Source organism: Phasianus colchicus, chromosome Z, assembly GCF_987193195.1.
Source record: "Phasianus colchicus chromosome Z, bPhaCol1.hap1.1, whole genome shotgun sequence".
Lineage (NCBI taxonomy): Eukaryota > Metazoa > Chordata > Aves > Galliformes > Phasianidae > Phasianus > Phasianus colchicus.
Window position 1 is genome coordinate 80,736,771 of NC_143476.1, and position 25,257 is coordinate 80,762,027.

At 35.9% G+C, this 25,257-nt stretch overlaps 1 protein-coding gene across 2 annotated transcripts in view; it reads right to left on the reverse strand.

Annotated features, from left to right (window-relative positions):
* SLC1A3 (solute carrier family 1 member 3) overlaps positions 1 to 25,257 on the reverse strand; it is a 59,875-nt gene that overhangs the window by 13,110 nt on the left and 21,508 nt on the right. For both annotated transcript variants that reach the window (XM_090130498.1, XM_031609130.2), the window contains 2 exons: positions 3,220 to 3,424; positions 1,797 to 1,839 (listed from right to left, as the gene is read on the reverse strand). In XM_090130498.1, coding sequence (XP_089986624.1) covers positions 1,797 to 1,839; positions 3,220 to 3,424 — 248 coding nt within the window. The remainder of the gene's footprint in view (positions 1 to 1,796; positions 1,840 to 3,219; positions 3,425 to 25,257) is intronic.

Here is a 25,257-nt window from a genome sequence, read left to right on the forward strand (position 1 = left end):
CATTGAACTGTTATTGGGAAAATCCTTTCAGCTGTGAAGCATGTGAGAAATGGGGATGTGTAATAGAAACAGAATCTACAGGACATCTTTAATTAACAGCTTAGATTTAGGACTGCTATGCACTGAATTGAATTTCCTGTTGTGGTAGGAATCTTCATTAAAAACAGATGAGCTATTTCATTCCCATTAACTGAAGATTTTTTCAAGACTTCACCATGAAAAACCTTCTAGTTAAAAAACCTTATACTAACTCCCAGTTTATATTCAGTCATAGTAATTCCAATGTCAACTTTTGAAAGAGTAAATTTACTCATTATTATGCATATACTTCCTCTAGGTGTACAACGTGCTGAGCCATACCACCTTCTTAGGCATTTGTTAATTAACTCAAAACAGCTTTTACGTAATTTGTAAATTTTACAGTGTATTTCCTGTGGCAATGTTGTTCATAAAAACACCTGTTGATATGCACCCCATATCTCAGTTCAGCACCTTGTATAAGCTATCTCCAGAGGGTCCTCCTCACCCCAAGCTTTATAGTTCTTAAAATAACCAAATAAAAATATCTGCTCAACTTCTTCACTTCCCATACAATACTAAAAACTCTGTTTCACAGAAGTCCAATAAACCATTGCACATCTCTGACACACACACACACACACACACACATTAAAAGAAAATAAAAATACAAAATCAGCACAATTAGAATGGGAGGCTATAAGTAATTCTGGTTTGATCCATTTTTCAGACACTTTTGTTACTCTTTACTTTTGTTGTTGTTGTTGTTGTTGTTTGTTATTAAAAATTTTCTCCTTCCATCAATGTACTTGTAGCCTTCAGCAGAACAAGATCAAGCTAATAATTATTAGCTACTTAAAACCTACTCCCAAATCTTTTTGAAATTGCAGTTCAACAGGCAGTATGATTGCTTTCACCCATTACAGGTAATAACTTCCCAACTTGACAGACTTATTAAAAATACTTGCAACCAGCTATGTAACTTTAAGCCCTAACTTTTTCATTATTTTGAGATGAAAATGATGTCATTTCCTGACTTAATTGCATAAAGTTCTTTGAATTATTTCCTAGTTTAGCTTAGGTTTTTCCATTTCCACACTGCCCTTTTGCATCAGTATTCTGAGTTCATCATAATCTGTTAAAAACAACAGGATAGTATTTGTTGGTTTTGGACCTGTGTCTAGTTTATCTTTAATCTTAAACAAATCTTTAATGTAGAAAGTCAGTGCTCTTCAGTGGTCATGGTGTGACTAAAGAAAATGTCACTGTTTATTTTAAATTCTCTCCTGCTGTAACTCAACTCGTCTTCTCAGCTTTTACTTTGTACTCTTGCTTTTTTACTTCCACATTCCAGCCTATTTGGTTGCTACAGTAACAATTGGTAAATTGTCAGTTAGAGATTGCTTATGGATTCTGTGTGAAGTAATTAAGTTACAACAAGGCACATTAAAAATTTCACTGGATCCATGATGTCTTGTTTTTAGAAGAGGTATGTAACCAGTTACTATTACTTTCTCTGCAGAATACTTTATGTTAGGACTTTGTTAGGCTAATGAGGGAGGAGTTTGGGAAGCAATGAAGTAAGAACATTCCTATGCATTCCTATCACAGGTAATGGAAGGTCCCCTTGTTTAATTCTATTATTGATATTCAAAAAAACTGTTGCCTCAGTTTCTAACCTATGCACATTTTCCATTTTTTAGCATCTTCCAGTCTCTGAAGAGTTTTCATATCCCCATATCTTCAGATTTAATATGATCTGGAAACAACGTACATACCTGTTTAAAGCAAGCTTCCACCAAATTTGGAGGGAACATATTTCTGTGAAAGAGAAAGAAAACTATATGAGAAATAATATGACTCTAATAACATCTTAAGTAGTGGCACAGCCAATTAAATAGTTGACCAAATAATTTTCAAAGGAACCCTAAGATGGATATATATTTGTGCATAGTTACATACAACAATAGAGCTTTGCATACAGAATTGGCCTGGTTAGCTTTATCAGGACAAAATGCAGTAGGGTTGGATAGATCATGTCAGTTATAATTTTTGGATCCAATACTGCATAGCAGGTCTTGCAATGAAGCAGAAAATGAGCTAATTTGTCACATGAACAAAGCTCTATGTATTGGTACCAACTTTTAAGTTTACATTTATTTATTTTGAACCTAGATTAATAAAGAAATTATTAATAATGCATTTCTGTTTCCCAAAAACATTTGCAGTCACATAGCCTTGTAAATAATGACTTTCATAACTCAATTTAGTGCCTTATGATTAAAAAAATAAATATCTCTGAAGTCGAAGCATTCTTTAATAATAACACAGACACATATAACAGTATATGTGTTTACATGGTTGTTACACGTGGGAGGTTGTTTATTTCCTTTTCAAAATGGTGATATTTCTGAGGGGATTAGAGTCAGCGTAACTGAGTAAATCTTGAGGAATCTGAGTGCAAACCTCTTCATGGATCTTTCTGAAGTCCCCCTTCCTGGCAGCATGACTCTTGGAGGCCTTTCTCCATGTCTCTGGCTTCTCCAAATGGGTTAGTGGAACACAAAATTTTGATGGCTTTACCTGTGGAAAAGCTCCTGAGTTCAAAACCTCAGTTTCCCTACTCCTTGGAATACATCTACGACATATTAACTCTAGAAAAGAGGTATTGCAGAGTCTCTGAGCAAGGAGAAAACAAAATTTTGTATTTGTGCCCCTCTATTTCAAGCATTCATTTTGCATGTTCCTGGAATTTATTTCCCATCCATACAATTTAAAAAGGTTGAGTAGACAAACCCAGATTGGCATGGAAGAATAGCTAAATCAGGGCTTGAAGTGAAATGTGAAAATTCTTGAAAGTTGGAAGTAAAGAAAGCAGAGGAATTTGGTAATAAGGATTGTGCTATGGAAGGAGGAGAAAAGACCCATGCAGATAGCAGAACAGAAATCTGTATTTTGTATGTGAAAGAATCTTTCTTTCTTTGAGTATTAGAAGCAGCTTCTTCCCTTGCAACAGCCTGATTAGAATATAGAAATATGCATTGTAGCATTGTAAGTGTTAGAGATATCGGTATTGCATAGCTGAAAGAAATGTAGCTAGTTTATACAGTCACTGTCTAAATGTATTCACAATACATCTCCTGTGAATACAGATATCCCTGTTGTCATTGGTACAGAAAATATGCAATATCATAGCCATACCTGATTAAATCAAGAAAGGCATCTGCTGCTGTCACTTGCACAATTTTGCCTTCTCTGTGCATGTTTTCTTTTGTACCTTTCCCGGGGTGGATGATGACCACAATGATTATACCAATCAGTACAGCAATGATTGTAGTACTCATGTAGTAGACTACTGCTCGGACTCCCATCTTTCCTGATGCTTTACTGTCCAGCGCAGCAATTCCTAGTAAATTTAAGCACAAGAACATTCAGCTCATAAGTAATGACTATAAGGTCAGCATAATCAAATAGGTTTGTGGGAACAGTTTTGTGGACCAGTACAAAGAAAGCTGTCCAATATAAGTTGGCTTTTTTTTTGCAACTCATACTACCAATGTTTTCATTTCCCATACCTAATGCTTGCTATCACATTTTCTATCATAAGAGTTACAGTTTTATGTGCTTTCTTATCACCTGTTGAAGGTAAATAGTATTTGTGTGAAGCAGAATGGCATTCCCTTATTCCAGTGAGCCAATACTTAAATTTTCATCAGTGTAGTGACCATAATTTGAAAAATGTGCGTTAGAAATGTTCTGCACCTAATTTGTAATGGTAAGAAATAAAACAGTACTCTCAAGAGATGTTGATAATGTTGCTACAACTAATGTGAGTTTTCTTCAATTGTTAGTGAATGACCTGAGTTTACCTCTGTTCCAAGCCATGGGAATTTAAAATAGATTGAATGCTGTTAGCTTGCTTCAGAAAATCCTCACTATTTTATGAATAAGCAGTTAGAGTCCTTTATAAGCTTTTCAAAACTTGTGACATTAATCCTAATTCTTGGCTGGTCTTAATGTGTCTGATCTATAGTCAATACTAGGGTGCTCAGTATGGCATCTGCAGAAGTATTTGTTCTCCAGATTGCACCAACAGGGCTGCACTGTGGTTGTTAAACGAATCCGCTCGCAACCTCTGAGGAGTGTCTCATGAGCATTGTCAGAAATGGCTCTTTCTCTTTCCAAATGGGTGCAGGTACTGTTTTTTGTCCCTAAAATGTTCCTTGGTACTTTCTCTTTAAAATTTCAAGCAGTCAGTAAGTAACTTTCCCAAACTCCATCTGCATGATTACACCACCTGTTCCACAACAGTACTAATGCTTCTTGTTGGGATAGTGCTTTCAAACTGCAGGATGAAGAAAGACATTATGAAAGAATCTTCTTCAATAGACTCCTATAAACCACTATCGGATGCAAATTTTGCTGACTGTCCACCTGCAGATTTAGGTGTCATTCATGAACATTCAGAATACAATCTAAGGTACCTAAATAAGAGGAGAAAACATTTAAAAAGACAAAAGGACTGTTTGAATATAACTAGCAAAACCAAACATTTTCTCATAACATCACTAGATATATTATACTACTTCTCTATACCTTTTAAATGAGGAAATACATGCTACCAGAGTTACAGTGAGATCCCTTCCGAGAGTCACTGTTTTAAATGAGATTAAGGTTGCATTATAGGCTCTGATCAAATCTTCAGACTATAAAACTGATCACGTTTCATTCCTTTTCATTTCAGCCAGGACTTGCCCTGTAATAGTAGAAGCCATTATGCCCAGTAAGATTCATATCGACAAAATGATTTGCACACATAATTGCTTGATTTATATCTCCCATTGACAGTCAAGTAGAAGACTGAAATGTTACGAACACAGTAAGAAATTGAAAGCAGAAATCCGGCTTCTGAAGCCCTCAGTCCTTTATTTCTCTGCTCAGCTTCCCCATTAGCAAAACGGGATGATAGTATTTGTGGAAGTTTACATTTGTAAGTTTTGAAATTTGGTGAGGAAAATGTCAAATGCTGCTCAGAGATAGTCCTCTTATTTTTGTGAGCAGGAAGAAAATTCTATAGCTAGGCTTATTGATGGGTGGATGGAGTGTTGCTGTTTTTCCTGAGTCCTCAAAATAATACAAATGCAAGAAAATGCAGGTATAATTAACTAGTTAACAGCAATCAGAAAATACAGTTAATAATTACTAGAGTCTTTCTATCTTTCTGCTACTAAGCTGTACAAAATTTATGTCAGTTAGCATCTGTTAGAAAATTTATTTTTGAAGTATCCTTATGTATCTTGAAAAGAAGTATAATTTAAAAAGTGAAAAATTAATGCATGCATACTAGTTCAGCCAACTTTATTTTTACATGCTTAAATTGCTATTCTATGTTTTTATTTGCTATCTTTAAAGTATCAGCAAGGGGCCGTATATTCTTTTTGTTTAGCCAAGATCAGCTTTAAAGCTGGATTACATCTTAAAAAAAAAAAAAGAACTTAATTTATATAGTTTGGTAAAATGATTTGGAAATGCTCAGATTCTATCAGTTTTCAATATCCTGCTTTTGCCAAATAGTATTCAGGACCAGATGCTGAGCGCTGTCAGCCTGCAGGGTTCCCAAAGCCTATCGCTTTAACCAGTTCTAATCTTTGTATTCCACACTGGATTCTAGTCTAAATGTCCTAAACCCCCCAGATCACTAGGAGTCAATCTAGGTCGTATCTTAACACTAAAGAGCACCGTGTTGAAGGATTAGTGCTTGTGATCCTGTTTCTTTCTTGGACACATTCTGGGATCAAGTGGTGAACCATGTGAACCTGATATGTCAGGGAGCAAGAGTCGTGCTCTTTCCATTGTAAGCTGCTTTCCATCTTGGCTTCCTACTATGCACTCTGGCTGTGACTACATGGCCCCTTATTTTAGGTTGCTTAGTCTCATTTCTGCTGTTGCTTATCATATAAATGACTTCTCAGCTTGAAAGTAGGGGACAGTAATTCCTCTCTTCTTGGGCTCTAACTGCTGATGGCATGTATAGCAGGAAGCATTCACAGCAGAGGGATGGCAGGCGCACGTGTGAACAAAAGCTATATGAGGAGGAAGCAAGCTCTTGTCTCAGAGAACCCTTACTGGGGTGCTGCTGGGCAGCTTTCCCTCAGACTGGGTTAACAGGAACCTGAAGAGGAACACCCAGTACCTGCCAGGGCTAAAACTTCAAAAGCTTCCAGGACACCAACATCTAAAAAAATATTGAAAATCTGTTTTGGAACATGAGAAAATGAAGCTTTTTGTTTTCTTTATATTTTAACACGTTGACAAGATTTCTTAGAGCTGAATGGGTCTCTGGAAGGGTTCTTAATGGAGAAGCAATAAAGTTTGCTCCAAAGCTTTCATGTGTCACAGACCATTGTATCCTCAGTGTGTCCTTTCATAGCCAGCCAGAAAAACTCCCATTGTGTCACTGGAGATGTATGTGCCCCTTTCATCCTACTGCCGCTCCCCTCCCCATGGCTGCTGGCTCTCGCACCCTGCAGCCTCCTCTCTTTTCCTCCTTCCCCTTCCCCAAGGGGCCTGGGAAACTCTGCTGGGCTGCTGGTCCCCACGCACAGGGATGCCTTGAAGTTGTCAGGGCAACCTCAAGCACTGCGCCTGTAATTCCTCCTAGCGTGTGCGAGCGCGGAGTGTGAATAGGAACAATTTTTTAAGTGTTGGTGGAGATGAAGGGTGAGCAAGAAAGAAGGGGGCTGGAGTATGTCTACAGAACTGCAAACAAACCCAAACCCCTGCCTGTCCTCTCTCTTCACCCTTGAGAAGTAAGGTGCAAATCAGTCACACTGTGAGTGAAATAAAAACATATTGCAGAGATCTCCAGAGTGTCAGGACAAAAAGCAAAGCACTGCAGTGTTCTTTAACAAAGGTATTAGAGGATGTAGGAAACGCAACGAAAGCAAGTAAGTAGGGTAACTTCAAAAGAAGGAAAAAGAAAGAAACAGTGGAGGAAAAAAGGAAGAAAAATCTAGTTAGGGCAATTTGTTGAATTTTGAGTTGTTAATCCGACTGCTCTGATTGTTTGCCTAACTTAATTGTGGTTCTCCAAATTAGCATGAGCTGATCATGTAGCAGTTTCCTTGAATAGCTACTCTACTACTACTACTTTTCTTTCAATTCAATATTTATTATACTTGTGAGTTTAAACTACAAAGAATTCTAAAATGCATGGATCTGGAGGTGCTTCAATTGATATCAATTTTCTCTACACTGCAAGCAAACTGTGCATAGCCTTTCTGTAGTCCTGTATTTTACTGGGGCACACTAACACAGTCAAGATACTGTACCCCTCAGGAAGATCAAAGGTAAAACACACTGATCATATCCTCTATAGATAGTATTTAAATCAGTTATTTTGGAGTTGCTTACTGAAAAGAATTCCAAGAAATTGTTCTAAAAGCCAAAAATCAGTACCTGTGCTAAGAAGTCCAACTTCAGAACACTTCCTCCTGTAACTGGTGCAAACCAAACCCTAATCCTAACCCTAACTCTAACCCTAAAATCGTAAGTTCTGTGCTAGTAAGTCTGAGAATTGAGTTTAAGCCCATGCCTACTTTTCCTGTCACAGTACCTTAGAGTTTCTACCTGGTTTGTTTTGTTGTTGCTGTTTGTTGGTTACTTGGTGCTGGTTTTTGTTGTTGTTTTGGGTTTGGTTTTGTTCTGTCATGTTTAGTAAAGAGTATACATATTCATAGTGATAACTGATCAGCAGCTGCTATGACTGAGGCCCTATTTCTGCACTTAAATCCTCAATCAGCAAAGTATACTTGAACTTAAATTTGTCCTTAATGTTAATTACTATATTTGTTGAAACAAGGCCCCAACTAACAGTTTTAAATGGAATTTTTTTTTTTGCACACAGTAATCCCAAAATGTTCCAAGAGTAAGCAGTGCACCACTGAAAAACTGGGCAGCTAAGAAGACCCATTTTGCTTCTCTTAAATAGTCACTGCAAAGGAGTGACCCTAAAGCCTTCAGTGATTTTATCATGTCAGAACAAGCAAGATGTACACTTATATGCATGTGTATATCCTTAGTCTGAAAAAAAATAAAGTGAACAGCCATTACTTTTCACACAAAAGGTCTCTGTTTATGGAAGCCTTTTGTTGTCTTTTAAAACTTTTGGAAAAAATAGATTTTATGTATTTCCTTTCCTATCACGTAGCCCAGAGTAGCTTTAAATTTTGGTTACTTTAAAAATATTTGTGACTCACTATGATAAAGATTTTAAACATAAAATAATCAACTCTGAATGGACTTGTACAGGCAACTGTACTGTCTAGTCCTCAGAAATATTCACTAAGGCAAGTAAAAAAGGGAGATTTCTAAGATTGCTTCAATTTTTTTTTCTTAATCAATATCAATTCTTAGAACTATTAATGCTATTAATAGCACTTTCTTGCTAATGTAGATTTTTATATAAATTTTCTTTGCATGTTTCAAACTGAGTTTTTGAATACAGAACATTATGAACAGAACATCTTCTCACTGTTAATTATTTTCCTGTTTATTTTTTAGAGTCTCTTCATTAAGAAGTTGCAGTTGCTTATTAAAGACTCGTATGGTGGAACAGCAATAATGGCAACTGTTGATTCAGGAGTGTTGCCCTAATTTTGTTTCTTTTAGGTTGTCTTTCACTCTCCTAATGAAGCAGTCTTAAAAGGACTACTCCCGACCCCCTGCATCCACTAAGCACTATGTGATGAGTAAACTCTCAGTGTGAGACCAGGAGAACAATCCCTTTTGTGTATGTTGATGAGGACTTGTGGAAATGAATAAAGCTGTGCAAGCTCATGGTGAAATATCCTGACAGAAAAATTCTAAGAAAAAGGAAGAGCATTAGTTAGATAAAGACAGCGGCAGTATTGCCTGACTTTAATTAACATGATTAAGTTTGAAGCTTCATTCTGATAGCTGCCAAGTGTTCCCAGGAAAGGAAAATCAATATTTAAAGCTTTGACACCAGAGTCCTATGCAAGATCAGGCCCCACATTAGTCCAAGCTCCAGGTTATTTCTTCTGGTAAGAAAAAAAAAATTGAAAAGAAAAAAAGTGATGTAACACTTTCAAAGAATTACAAGCAGTGGTAAAGTTAATTAATTTTAAATTAATACAACTGATTTCCTCCTGAAGACACATAAAATTCAAGTCTGAAGTAAAGCTGTGTCTGCCTTTTTTACAAGAACTAAGAGAGCAAGCTGCCCCCAGATCTCAGTTTAGTTTATTCTGACATGAATATGGAAATTGAAATAGCGAAATTGTATGTTTTTGTATTTTTGGAAGTAATAACTGTCCGTTAAGACAGTTTGACAAATCTCTCAGGAAAATCAGTAATTATGTTTGATCCAAAGTTATGTGACTGTGATTAAGCCAAAATGAATAAAGAAAACCATGGCAGGGATGCAGTAATGCAATCTAATGAGCCAATTAAGTGGCCAACAGGGGCTCCTGAAGGACCAAACATGCCCCACAGCTTTGTAATCCATCCCCATTCCTTGCCACCAGAAAGCTACTTACTTTGTTTTTTGTAGAATAGTTTTTCTGTCAATTTGTTGTTCTGAATCATCTCAGGATGGTATCAGACAAACACCAGACTTGGTACAAAGGAAGCAGAAGGAGGGCATGTCTGGGAGAAGACAGCCTATTTGGCAGCAGTTTTCCTTTGCTTTGGGTTGGCTGTACTATTAAACTGCATCCTTTGCTTGTGGTGGCAGTGCTGCTGAAGCACATTCAGAGTTCCTCACTTTGCCCTGCTTATCTTTCAGCTGGCTCTGCTCTCACCACTTTGCAGAACACAACAAGAACTAGCTGGATGAGATCGAGTGAACAAAGGTGTGGAAAAGAACACCTGGGCTCAGGACAGATCTGGAGCTACATGAGATAGTACTGACTTCCAAAAAATCAACATCAAAATAAGCCGTTCTGAAGATATAAAGATATTCTTGCTGCATTTAATAAGAAATACCACTGCATGAATGAATCAGAGAAATCACAGACCTTAACAGGAAGGTGGATCTTGAAAGCATGTATGAATCCACATAGGCACGAACGTAAAACAGTGTGCCTTTTTCTGTGGTGATGATCCTTCATCACCACAGCAAGGAGAAATGCTGTATATGGTGCAAACCTAACCACACCATGCATACTTATTGCTGATATTCATATGACAGTTGGTTTAAATTATATCTGAATGTGAGCACCGGATACCAATCAGTGACCGCTGATTCCCTGTGATTCTGGAAGCTTTTGCACAAGCAACAACACAGTGATGCAAGCAAAACATCTATTCCTGTTAGTCCAATGCCTCTTGACAGAGACAGTATAAAAATATTCTAACAAGTAGGTATAATGTGTTGCTGGCTGCAAATGTCCTCCTTACCTTTCTAACACTTGTTAAGGGAAAATGGTTACTAACTGACTATGGTTTATTGGCCTTCATCCTCCTTGCTCTTCTAACCACATTACATCATTAGTAGGAGCATGCTTGAGAAACCACAATAAGATACTGACAGAACATAGTTTGCTGTGCATGGTAGAGGCCCAAGCAAACTCCAGTGGCTTTGCAGGATCTTTACCTTTCACTTAACCATGAATAATGAAAGACCATTTTTGTTGTCAATCATCACTGATATTGCTGCTTCTGTGTAATAAATTCATTTTAACAGAATGACACAATGCTTAATTTCACTGCAGCTACTTAAATTGTTATCTTGTCTTTTTGAAAAATGACAGTAAACTGTCATTGGTGAAAACTATTTCCTGGGACATTAAGCGTAGTACTCTGATACAGCTGGCAAAGACACTGTAATGTCTTGGTCAGAATTTTCTTTAGCTTGAAGTTCAGATCAGTTGCTATTTTTACTTTAGCTGTCTTCATGGTAGGTTATTCCAGTCTTCCACTGCTCTTACTGAGGTGGCTTTCACAGAATTTTTTCACAAATAATACACAAATAACTTCATTTTCCTCCTTTAAATGTCTTCAGACAGTGCTAGTCATTGAAGGCAGGGAAATCAAGATCCTCCCAAGACTTGTTTAGCAAATTCGTTGCTAAATGATACATAGACATCAATGTATCACAGCCTCCACTAAAATAAAATACATAAATAGCACTGAGAAACTGCATTTATTGTACACCAGTGATATGTGTATTAGTGAAGAAAACCTCTTGCGGGAATATGCTGTACTGTCCTGAAGACTGCCACTGATTTATTGTCCAGGGTTTCAAGATATCAGAATGTGTTTGCAGAAGGACATTTCCTGAAACTCACATCTGCCTGAGAAGAAGACTGCTGTGGGCCTGTTTAGATGCCCATTTAACTCTTCACATTATTCCATCTTTTGCTCACAGTTTTGGAATGTGTCAAACAATATGCTTTTTGAAGGGAAACTAGGGAGTAATTTATCTTCTTTATGTGTGCTAAGCAGAGCAGGAGGGAGAAGCAAGCAGGGATTCACAGCAAGCCATGGAGCAGTGATTAGTAACAGCTGACAGTCTCAAACCAAGACTCTCTTTCTTTAGTTACCTCATTGTAATAACACAGTACAAAGGACTGACTGTATTCAAGCCAAGAATCAGAGACTCAGGAACACAGAAAATAGCAGCTCACATTTTTTTGGTAACAAAACACTGCTACTACCTGCACAGTGCGATTCTAAAAAGACATAATTTCAGGTCCAGACATTTGGACCAAACTTCCCTGGAAATGGGATTCTTCGGTTGGGCATGAAGCTGCTCATTTTCTGTATCATGAGTAAAATAATAAACACATACAATTTGCTTAAGGAGAAACATAATGTAATATGGTGAGTTATGTCAGGTCGATCAGGATGTGTTTTTACAAGACTGAAATAAATACACCAGTAACTACCACCTTTATAGCAACAGACCTCTACTCTGTTTCCCAAGGATGAAAATACCACTTCTCACTTATTCTGATCATGTTGCCAAAAATATGTACTTTAAATACAAACTGTGGTGTATTCTGGCAAAATGCCACTTCCCCTTCTGAATGATGCTAAGCACTTAGCGATCCATAAAAGCAGTATCTTAAAATACATGTGGAAGCATTTAATCTGCTAAAATGCAGGTCTGAGTTTTGGCAAACTGTGCCTGGAGCCCTTCAAAGACAAGTTTTTATTATGTACAGAACTTATTAAGCAATATCCCACAAATGTACAGTTGCTGCATACCACATGATGAAGCTGTAAACAATTTACTGTTACTAATGCACTCCTGATCAACTTTAGCTGCTACTGAGAATTTTTCTCAGTATGACGTACTTTAGCACAGAGACTAAAGATATACCTAAAGGAACAGTAGTTAATGTTGCAGTCTAACAAAAATGCATTTGCTTTTCTATCTTCAATGTGTAATAGATACTTGAAGAGACACTTCTGTTGAATTGCTAAAAAAATGAAAAGAACATAATTTTAGTGAGAGGGGCAAGATCTTAAATACATGTATGTTTGCGTGCAAAATGACACTGGATTTGGTGTTTGGTATTGCACCAACTTGTAATTTATAATAGCTCTGTGCTAGAGGCATCATCTCCTCACCCAAGATATGATCCAACATTATTGGCCAACCAACTCTTGGCGTCTTTACTAAAATATTCAACAATACCCCATCTCAGTAGTACTGTCTTTTATTTGAATGATTGCCCACTGGGGTCTGAAACTGGTTAAGTTTATGCTGCAGCCATGATTTGGAAAGAAGTTTTCCTAAAATGTATGGCACTTAACTGAGATTTGAACTATCGGCAGTGTGTTTCTAAAGCATATGGTACCGACCTGGCCATTGGATTTCTCCTTGTATTTAATTTTAGCACAATTTTTCAAACCCTAAGTTATCTTTCTTTGCTAATTCAGCAAATATTAAGGTAACTTTGGAAATAATCGTGTGACATTGCCTGTAGATATGTGAACAAGACTTGATATTTTGGAGTAATCTGAGGTTATTGCAGCAACTGCCCACTCATTAAAGAATCTTGCATTTTTTTTTTGTTGCAGTAGCTACTACTTACCTGTTTCTTAATAATCAAGCTATACCAACTTATTCTTAAGAAATCTTATCAAAGAAAACAACACCAATTGGTTCATCTCTGTCCAACCTGAAAGTGATACATTTTCAGTTTACTTTCAAGATACCAGTTCATTTATTTGCTGCAGTTTTACCTATTTATCTTCCATTTATCTGAGTTGCTTACTTTTTTGTCTGTGCTACACAAACCCTGCTCGTGTTTATATGTTCTTGTAATCTTTTTCCTTTATTACATTCCTTTCTGTTTGCCAGGCATTTGTTTTTCTGTTTTTGCTGTTGCGTTGTTTTCTTTTTTTTCCCCAATATTATGTATGTTTTCTTCAGCCATTCTTGACGGGACTTCACTGATTTTTCTCTTCTTACACCTCATTTATAGTTTTAATCTCTTCCAAGTTGTAGCATTATCTGCATTCACCTGAAGTACCATAAGTCAACTTAAATGTAGCTCCATGCTGCTGCTGCTACCGCATTCTCTGAACCAGTGGAAAAATATCTTAATTGTTAACCCACAATATGCAAGTCAGCAGTTTAGATATAACCCCCTCTCAGTTTGGGGACATTTGTCCTGAAAGACACTGCCACCAAAACTGTAGTGACTTAGAGTCAGCACCTATGTAGTGGGGCATCTGTCCCTTTTATAATACAAATAATATGCACTATTAAATAGTGTTATCTGTCTACGTTAAAAAGAAATACATATTTGGTCCTTGCTGTCTCTTTCATTACTCTACAGCATGATTTGCATTAGAATCTGCGGAACAGAAACTAATTAGACAATCTAGAGTATTTTTAGCCCATCTTTTTCCAAAGAATCACAGTAACTTGGATTTGTTAATAAAAATTCTGCATCTAACATTTTAAATAATGTGAGAACTTGAATCATCTATTAATAATGAATCTGCAAAACATCTTGAGACTTCTCTAATCAGGTATAACAGAGTTAGGAATTCAATGTAAACGTATTAGAAAAAAAATGGTGTAACATTTTCAAATTTATGAGATAGCAGGCATTTAAAATATCACCAATAATCCATCAGGTAATCTCTTAAAAATAAATAAGAACATTCTAATTCATGAGATCATGAACATTTTACCTTTCTTTTCACAGACTATAGGACTGTAGGACTATAGTAACTAACGATTTAATTTAAATCTACCCCAAGAATTTAATGGGTAAAAGACAGATGAACCTTAGATAAAACTAGCATCTTATTTGTGAATTTAACAATTCCATTATGCTTCAAATTGCCTTTATACTTTGGACTTTTTTTCATAGTTCAGTAATGATGTTAAGGCTGTTCTGAGAACTTGTTATGAAAGTGTGGAGTTGGAGTTTCATGTGAACAGACTTTTGTTTTCTTTCTCTTCTCTCCTTTGTTTCAGTGACCTCTTGAACTCTGGGTCACTGATTCAGTTACAGCCTTGCAACATCAAAGCTGTACATATTTTGCTTTGTCTTTCTCCACCTTACAAACTTGTTGGAGGCACTGGAAAAAAGTGGAACTTCCTCTGGAATGCCTGACAGTACCAAGGAGTATTTTTTAATAGTATTATTCATCTATTTTCTGGGATCTTATAGTGCTAAGTAGGGCTGAAAAAGGGTTCTGGCTTCCATGATTCAAGTGCTGTACAGTTGCCATCTGGGCATCATCTGTTTGCAGGCAGAACTGAGGATATGAATTTCTATGAGAGGTCTGGGGTACCAAAGAAAGTATCAGCTGTTTTAAAACTAAACAGATGAAAGAGAAGGGTTTTTTTTTTTTTTTTTTTTTTTTTAGATTATTGTTTTTGGACTGTGATGCTCTACAGAATCCTGTTTACTTTTAAGGAACTATTAAACATCCTATCTTGAGTTTCAAAACCTTATTTTCTTTGTGGATGCAGGTTTTTTGCATCCTTGAGACAGACATCAGCAGGCTTAGTAAGCTAACATTCTTGAGCTTTTTCTTTTTTACTAGATTTTGAGAGTTAAGATGTACTGTGGCTGTAAATACAGGACAAGGCTGATTTTCAGTGCAAGAATGTATTCACTGATGAAACAGCCATTCATTAAGTGAACTCTTGACCAAAACCTATTGTGTTTCTAGCTCTAAAAAGGAACTATTTTCTCTGAAGAATCTCTGATATTATCAAATATTCAAATCTAAGTTAGAAGTGGGTGGCGAATGTCAGAATAAAGTAAGCATTTAGCTTAGCATATAAGTAGTGAGAGCTGTTTATGGAGGGAACATATTAATTCTAGTGCAAATATAGTACTTACAGTACTATGCTGTATTTTTCCTTTTACTTATCAACCACCAGTGAAGAGCTATTGGAACAATTATCTGAAGACAAAAAGGTGCAATTATCTGATGAAATGTAAATTCTGCTTAATTCTGGGTTATTGAAAACCTGATCCTGAAAACACAGTGATCTGAGGCAAATTCACAACTAATGATCCATGAGGTCATTCAAACACTTCAATGAAGTAGTGTGCATTAATACTGCCTAAAGAACTATACTAGAATCAATAACTTTTAACTACACAGGAGTTCCATATACTGGAATAACTTAAAAATAGACATTTTATAAATCAAGTGCTTTTGCTGTCCGAGTGCTGAGTTTTTGAAATATGGTCAGAATATACTTTTGAGTTTTTCTTCACATCTAGAGTTAATTTCCTTAGATATTTCATTTCTATAAAAGATGAGTTTTTAAAAATGACATTAAAATCTGAATGCTTCTAGAGGTGCTGGAGTTGAATGGTCTATAGTTTTCTTTATTCCTCTGTTTCTTATTCGGAATTAAAATTGAATTGCTATTCAATTGTTCAAAACTGTAAGGGATTTTATCTTCTAACTTCCCACATGGCAACACAAATAAACTTTTTTTGTTTTTTCACAAATCTTTCTGTGTCCTAATAGTTTTTACTTCCCTTTGAAGGCCATCATTTGTACGGCTAGTTTTGATAGACTCCTGTGGAGTAAAAGATCTCTTCAAGAAAATGTCTACAGAAGAAATTGGACATTTTCATCTGGTTTGCTGAGTAATCAAGATTTAAGAGTTTACAGTCCCAGCAGCTTCTCTTACCATTTTTCAAAGTACAAGTGTTTTCTCAGCAGAAGCAAGTTAGAGTTAAATACAAATCTTCCCTGTTCCAATACTTGTACCAAACTTGGAGGAGTCCATGTTTACATGAATTGTACATGTCCTCCTTTCAGAGGGCAGGATTATGTCTTGCACTGACAAACTCTCTGATGAGAAGAGAAAAGCTAAATGTACCACCAGTGCTGACCTGGGAAGCTCTGAGAAAAGCTAGCTAGCTATGAGAACAATCATTGGCCCATAAGAATTTTCTTTTTCTTCACTTCTGGAATTCAAATGGTGCTTGCTACTTTCCAGAGACAGGAAGATGAGGCTTTAACATGACTGTAATTGACTTTGCTGTATCATTATGTATCAGTGATCTCACTGTTTTCAGTCAAACCTGGGCAAGATCAGAGAGATCTAGAGAATGAAAGGAGAAAGACATTGTGTAAATGGGGAAAAGCGTCATCAGAGTGATCCCTGTAAAGTGACTGATGCAGTGCAGAGAAGTTGCAGAATATGGCCAGACTTTCCCAAATCTAACACTGCCTAGAATTAACCATGACCAAAATCAAACCAACTAACCAAACCAAACCAAAATAGCGATTTATGGAATTGATGGAACGATGCATGAGTTCTGCATAAAGCTTCAGCAGTGCAACAGCATTGAGTTGCACACTGGATTGACTGATGGGAAGAAAACCAGATCAGTCTGTTAGCCTGAAAAAGTTGACATCACAAGACATTCCAACCAATTAAAACAGGCTGACAGTTCTGTAAGGAGACTCCATGTTTCAGAAAACATTTAGAATTTGGCTGTGTTCATGCCTGCCTCAGGCACATCTGGTGACAACATTGCAACAGATGAATAAGGAAAAAGTATCACACTGTGTTTCACATATCTGCAAAAAGTTATCTGCTATGAAAAGGAACTATGTGACAACTGGAAAGATATTCCTAGCAACAATGCAAGTTCTTAAATACTTGGCCATGCTATCTTCTGTGACGATCTTAATTCCATATGCAACAGTACTGTTCATGTTTTGTTGCTTTCATTTCTAAAGAGCTGAATTGGAGGCTGCAGAATACACATGCTGCAGCAATAAAGAAAAAGTAAAGAAAAAAATATGCACAAACAGGAGCACCTGGGTGGAAGGGATTGCAGAGGATGCAGAATCTGCTCCATGATAGTATCATCAGGCTCAAATCCCAGATGTTGCTGTCTTTTACTTATATCTTTAATCTCAAAAAATCTTTCCTCAGTTAGAAATTTCTGTTCTGAGTTTCTCTGTTTTTTCCTGCTCATTCTCCAACACCAGTGAATGATAAACAGCTAGCAGAGCAATCATCCTCATCTTCCAGACAATCAAATACTTTACTGGAACCCAGACCCAAGGCTTGAGTCTTGTAGTTCCTATGGTGCATAGTGATATCCCTAGTTCGCAGTTGCTCAGAATTCAGGTGGGAACATCCAGCAGTGCTATCAAAAGACAGTAACTGCCTCCAGTAAAGGTCATCCTGTCTTACAGAATTTTATAACAGATAGATGTGTTTGAAGAGCAGCATAAAGCAGAGCCAGAAATTACATTTGAGAATTTACTCAAAATAGTACATTAAAGATCAAGAATTGCCCATTATCAGTGCGCTGAAAAAGAAGAATAAGGAATGAAAACAAGCGTAGAAAGCCTGATGATTGCATTACAGTCTCCTGAGAGCTGAAAACCTGCTTATGCACAAAGGACTTAGCTTGCAGTGGATCCTTCCAATGATCTGAGCAGCTGATGCAGTAATTCAGGAAGTAATTTGTGTCTGTCAGATTTTATAACTCTGATGAAAGGATGATAAGTGTTACTAGTGCTGGTGTGCAAGTACTCCCAGTGGTGTTCCTGTGTCCCCAAAAGGCACCCTCAGAAACATTTTTGATTGAGGGAACGTTCTTGACTGTTTAGATGTTTCTGGTCTTCATGAGTGGTTATAGCAATTATCTTTGTGCAGCCTGTGTTAAAGCAGAGACAAACAAACGAGGAAGTAAACATGCTGGAGCTGTATTATATTCATGCCTAGGAAGGGGGGATGCAGATCACAGTGTTCAAGCAACAGGTAATAAGGTGAAAGAAGTAGGAAAACAAAAGCTGCAGGCTTAATAGTCAACAATGGCTGTATCTTTGAATTCTCCAGTTTTGTTTCAAAATGGTTAACTTCTGGCTTGTGCCAATGTGCAGCACAATTCAATTCTGCAGGATATGAAAAAGGGCATTATTATAAATGTACTCCCAAACGATTTAATTGGACATTTCATATTTCCTTCATTATGAAAAATCATTATAAGATACAAAAACTACTCCATCTAAGCCTCTGAAAATGATTTGTGATTTCTGTAGACTTTTATGGAGATTGTCCACCCATTTTATCTTTTCCAAGCCAAAAAGTTGCAGTCTGTTTAATTCCTGATTGTATTTCACTGGAACTGTATACCACTAGTAAGCACTGTCACTTGCTTCGTACTTTCATGGCAAGTCTGAGAATTCTTTCCTGTGTACTAATGGCCAATTAAGAACTAATGATTAGGTGTAGTATAGCTGTAGTATGGTTGCCTTTCCCAGGTGTATTACGTTGCACTCGGCACTGTTCATCTGCCATTTTATCACAGTAATTCACTACTGAAAACAGCATTCTTTACAGCTTCAGTCTTCACTGTCATGAATAAAATGCTAGCTCTAAGTGTTCTAATGCCTAAACTGTTTAGGAGACTTGTTTATAATCTGGTGCAGCTAGTTTTACATTTAATAATATTGTTGCGGTTTTTACTTTACAGGTATGGTGTGTTTTTATTTCTGTAACCAGTATAAATCTGCTTGTATTAAAATAAAATTTTAAAATGTTGTTATAATTTGCCCCTAACATATTTTCAGTCCTTGCACCTTTGATGGGAATAGGAAATAAATAGACATAGAAATATTAATAAAGATTCAGTGTGGTTTTGACACAGTCCATCAGTGCTTAAGCAAGGTCTTTTAATTGTTACAAGTTTTTCAAATAGTTTTTGATTTTTATTCTGCAGCAACTTGCCCTTCAGCAAGGAAACCCCTGTTGTTATGCATTTGAAGTAAGATAAAAAATCAAAACAAAGCTTTTATGGATGGGAGGTTATTACCTATCATTAGCTCAACTGGAAATCCATGGAGAATGCAAAATGAATGGCAGCATGTAATGACTGGCTATACAGCACTTTGTGAAACAACTAGAAGTAGTGGTCCATTGAGAAAATCTGTATTTTGCAGTGAAATTTAAATCAGCCTCAAATTAAGTGCTATTAGCAAACTTAAATTATTTTAGAGGTTCTTTTTAATTTTACTTTGTTTAAGCATTACAGACTTTAATTTTGAAGACTTTTCTGTTTGTGCATATTGCTTGCAGAAAATAACATTTCCAAAACTTCCCTTCTTATTACGTTCCACTGCTGGATGCTGTTTACCATGCTTAAATTTTATTTTTAAGATATAAGCAAATTTTACTGTAGGTAGCAATGTTATATGCAGTAATTTCATCTCTGCTCTCACTGACTTCTCCTTTTTAAGGGCATCAGAGTTCACTTGGATTTTCTCCCTCAGGCTCTTGTGAAGATTGATTCTGGGTAATTCCTATTGCAAAAGTGTTGAGAAGTGAGATCATCATCACAAGTGTCAGTCTTACAGACATTTATGTATTGCTACTTCTAGGTTTTGAGTAGTTTGCAACTTTTTTTCTTATTTTCCAAAACATAACTGCCTTGCTACTTTTGTAACTGCTGAGAGCTTTTGTCCAAATTGTTTTAGAATTACATGACGTAATTATTAAATTTGCCCTGCTGGTGTTTCTTTAAAGACTGTGTATAAGAAGGTTCTAACTTTTACTTCTTACTGCTTGTCTAATGATCACTATAGATAACTACTGATAAACAATTGGTTTAAACAGTAATACAGACACTGAAAAGATGATGTTATAGGTTTTTCCTTTTACTTCTATGAAAAATGGCAAAAATTGCTTTTTTTTTAGCAAATCAGTTGTAGATTTTTAGCTGCTATTGGCCTTAATCTACTATAGATATATTAGCCTGAGGCAAACTTTTTACAGAACTTGGACCTACGGAACATGGTTAGTAATATTTCTTCAGTTTCTTTATTTTTGCAAGGGATCCTGTTTACAAGATGAATGGGTCTTCATAAGTCTAATAAGTATCACGACCATATTTTAAATCAGTCTTGAATTTGGAGACACACAAATCAAAGAGAGAGTTTTCTTTCTTTTGTTGGAAAAAAGGGATCTGACTGTTCAAATTGAAGAGCACTGTCATCAGCTGTGTAAATTGCATATATGCCTGTGTGAGTGCCTTAATTGTAGTGTATGTGAAGCAAACAAGAGTATAAAATTAAAACTGCCATGCAATTTCACAGCCTTGACATGCTTTGTAGTACTGCAGTGAAGTGGGAAGGTGGACAAGTTGCAGATGCTCTGTAAGGAGCATAAGTTATTCTTTTAGTAACATTTTTTGTCTTAAATTAAAGGCTTGAGAAAAACATAATGTTCTTAGGATATTTTTGAATTGGTTTCTTACTGCTTAATCCTGTAGGAGATATCTATAAAATTCCCCTGTAGAAAGCTTCCAGTAGAAATATATAGGCAGCTCAAATACAGTGAAAATTCAAATGTTGCTCCCCTCATAGATGACCTGTTGGTTCTGGTTGTTGTCCACAACTACAGTCAACTAAGATCAGTACAAAATTTCCCATTGATTGTTCTGATTTCTGAAATAATTTCTTTAGGACATACAAAAATGAGCAAATTCTGGAATAATTGGAAAAAAATAAATTAGATTTTGGAAAAATAGATATATTATTCTGGTGACCAGGTTAATTGAACAAACTGCCTAATTTTTTAAGTGTCACGTATGAACTATTAGACCTGAATCAGGAATATATTTCTCAAACTGAGACATGGAAGTGAGAGATATTGATTTTTGCTAGTACTTTTGGCTTCCATTTTTTCAGTGGGTGCCTGAGATGTTTGCGGGTCTGCTCTTAGCATCTCCTTTTTCTCCCTGGAAAAAAGATAATGCTGGCTTGATTGCATTTGTTCTCTCTGTGAAAACCTGCTGATGCTGTGCTAAAACTCAGTAGAATATTAGTATGGATTAAATCAATTTTTCTACATACAGAAATCAAGGAGAGATTCCTTGTATTGATATATTTGTTGTCAAGAGCAGACAGCACCTGGAACCTTATAGTAAATGACAGTACTTATTCCATTGTCTTGTCACAGAATAGACAAGAGATCACCAGGACTAATTGGAGACTCCATGCGATATATCTTCCTCTTCCACAAAACTAGGCAAGAGTGGATTCCCAGCCTGGTCCTTTACTTTCACTGCTATTAATTTAATATGTTCATATAGAACTTTGTGAATATCAAAATGAGACAGTGCTAATGCTTTTTCAGCAGAAGGGTATATTGGTGAAATTTAATAGAACTTGCATCCAGTTGCACATGATAGGTCATTTACTGCCTCATGCCAAACACTGGGAAAGTAAACCCTAACTTCTTAAATTTAATAACTCAGGGCTGTAGTATTTTCTGGAATGATGTACTTATTAGGGACAAAGTACAGCTGCTCTCAGTGGAAGGTTATGCTAATGTACTGCAGCTCTATGTCATGCAACCAACTGTAGGTCCATCATACCACATGCTACCTTCAGGAGAAATTATTTTTAACTTCATGAGTAATACATTCTTGTTGGATCAAGTAAAAAGAAGTGCGTTCCTTGTATTTTGGTGATAACATCATAGCTGGCTTAAAACCATTACCAGGTAACTAGGGGTATTGTATTTCCATAACTGCCTCATGGTTGGCCCCATACCATTCTTGCTGTACTTATTTGCTCAAGTTTATTTCCATCTCCACAGTGATATAATTAGAAATGCTATACTCTTTGCACCTACTGAGCCAGGACAAATACATCTCTTCATTAAAATTTTCAGTATATGTAGTCTTCTAGTTAGCAGTGCTATTAAAAAATCTTTGCCAACACTACATCTGAAAGGATAAAGCAGAGGTACAAAAAGGTAACATGGTTTGCCCAAGGTTGCACAATGTTTCACAGCATTAATTTTCCACAGTTTACATCCATAAATTTCTTTGGGCAAAACCTGGCTTTGCAACAATTGAATATGCGTTTAGTTGTTTCACTGAATATTATCTTTGCTCCTTTATAGGTAATTTAAAGCATCTTGACTGTTAAATGTGGTATCTACTTATGTTTGATTAATTATTTGAGTCACTTTCTGTCTTCTTTAATTTTTATTTTCTTTTTTATTTTTATAATATTCCTTACCACTTGTCTTTAGCATTATCATCATTTGTTGCACTCCGCTGAGAACTGAAATTAAGAGCACCACATGTACGCCTGAGGTAAGTTAGCAGGCATCCACATATGGAAATTCCAGGTCTCTGCACTTTGTCAGCTCTTTTCATAGCGTGTGATGGTAAATGCTATCAACATCTGTGCTTGCTTATATTATTGCTCTTTCCACATTCCCTTCCTCCTTGCCCAGCTTGACTTAAGCTAGTGTATTTTTCAGGGCAGGATGTTTTTTTTATTTTGTTTGTGCAATATGCAGCTTGATTGGGCTTTTCGTGCTCTTCTATATTTCACCAGACAAATATACCTGAAATAAATGCACTTGATTTAATTTGGTTACTTGCATTTAAAAGTAGTGGTCCAAGCTTCAAAAATTTCAAGGACAGAGTTGTGACCAGAATTGCACAAACTATTTGCAAAAAGGCATTAGAAAATTTCTTTAGTTTCAATATTTTTTACAAATGTTATGTTCTAACTACGATTTTTATGGAGAACTGTCATTACTCATTTTTGTAAACTGTCTTAATAAATAAAATATGGAGACAAAACTTGTGGGATAGTTTAAGAGTTGTGATTTTAATTGCATGATATTCTTGCTGTAGCAGCTCAAAAATGTTAAAGTATAGCCTTTTTAATGTTGGTGCAAATTTAGCAGTATTTGGCTTTTTTATAATGAGTGGAATTGTTAGCACATGTATATATATTTATTTTACATAATTTTTAAGGACACTATATTTTAAAGTAAATTCAAGCAAATTGTTTATGTTAAATGCTTCAAGTTACAACAAAATAAGAAAATATAAAATATTTGGAACTCCTATAACTACAGCAAATTCAAAGCAGAAATGTAACAAAACTGTTAGCCTTGCATTTGTATAAGCAGTCAGGCCAAATTTGGTTATAAAATAATAGAAATTTTCTCTATTTCTCCATTTATGCTACCTCTTATGTTTCATGCCTTAGTTTGGCTTTGTAAGAAATACTGATTGAGAATGCTGATTTAGGTGTTCTGACATTTGTAAGACTGTAGAGAATAAAAACTGGCATAGAGTATGCATAGGATTTGTGCCTAAACCATAAAAGATGAAGAATACAGATATTCATATAATCCTATTTTCCTTTAAACAATAAAAGATTGTGAAAGGTATGCAAATAACCTAAATTTTCTCCCAAGCAAATGTTAGTACGTGCCTGGTAACGCAGAGATCAGAAGATAGAATCTCATGGAGAAAAGCTAGAACCAATACAGTAATGGTAAGCCAGAAGTCAAATGTGAGTAAACATCTCTGAATGGGTTTCTCTATTGCTTCTCCTGTGAAAATGCTGAAACAGTAAAGAAATATGACTGAGTTGACTTCACTATTTATAGTCCTATTTTCACTGTGAGAGTCTGTGGATGACTGTCAGAGCTGTTTACTTGGAGCACAGAACTCTTCACTTTCAACATATATCTGTCACTTATGTAACAGCCTACACTTTCTATAGTTATTACTTCCTCTTTATCCTAATTTCTTTGCCTTTCAAAAAATTAACAGAGGAATGTAATTATGCTGAATTTGCTTCTAACACTTCTAGTATCTCACAGTTTGATGGCATCCTCAAAACCAATTGCACTGCACACACATAAATACAAATGGAAACCAAGAACATCATCATCTCTGGGAGACACTGTCATGCCTGCAAACAGCAAAAATATTTATTCAGATAACTTGAAGTGGGAAGAAATAATACTACATTATAATATTATGTAATATTATGCTGTCAGTATGTAGGACCCTGGAGGAAACTTACGCTTACGCTTTTGCCAAATGAAATACAGGAAATAAGAAATTTGGCTCACGGATGATCCACAGAGTGGCATAAAAGTGATTTGAGAAGGATAAGACTTTTCTCCAGTGAATTAGCTTATAATGTATCAAAAAACCCAACAGTGTTTATGTTATTGTATAGTAGTATAGTAGTATAACTATAAAGGCTATAGTTTGTTATTTAGTTATTGAAGAATACCTTTGTATTTACCTGACTGTGAGAGTTCTGCATCAAATATATGAGAACATATTTATGTTTTAAAACTATTTTTGCACTAAATGAGATACTGTTCATTGTAGAAAAGACTTTTTCCGGAGTTTTTAGCAACAAGCTGACAAATTTCTCATAGTTCAACAAAAAAAGGACATAATAATGTTGTATTTAAGAATTCTTTCAGTGGAATGAAATCTACCCTTTGCATTGATTTTACTGTGATTATTCCCTTCCAGACTAAAGAAATTTGACTATTGTAGTTCACCCTAATAATAAATGTTCTTGCTTTAAAGGGAAACTCTAAGATCATTCCACTGAGCACTGCGAGGCATTTGCATGATAATTAGGTGAATCTCTTGAGTAGACAACAATTCTTTTTGTCAAAAATATAAATATAAAAATGTAAATGATTTTTACAGTAAGTAAGTAAGTAAGTAAGTAAATAAATAAATAAAGTATTGCTTGAAGACGGGGATGGAAGATCCTTTCCAGACTAGAATTAGCTGGAAACTTTGAAAAATCCCTATGGAGACCTGGAGATACTTAAAATGAGATTGTTTTAATGCAAGGCAACTCCCTCTGACATCTGTGACTCTGCATCTGAAGATCTATACCTGAAAAAAGTGCTTCTACAGAATTTTGCAGCTAAGTGAATTCTACCAAATTTCTTGT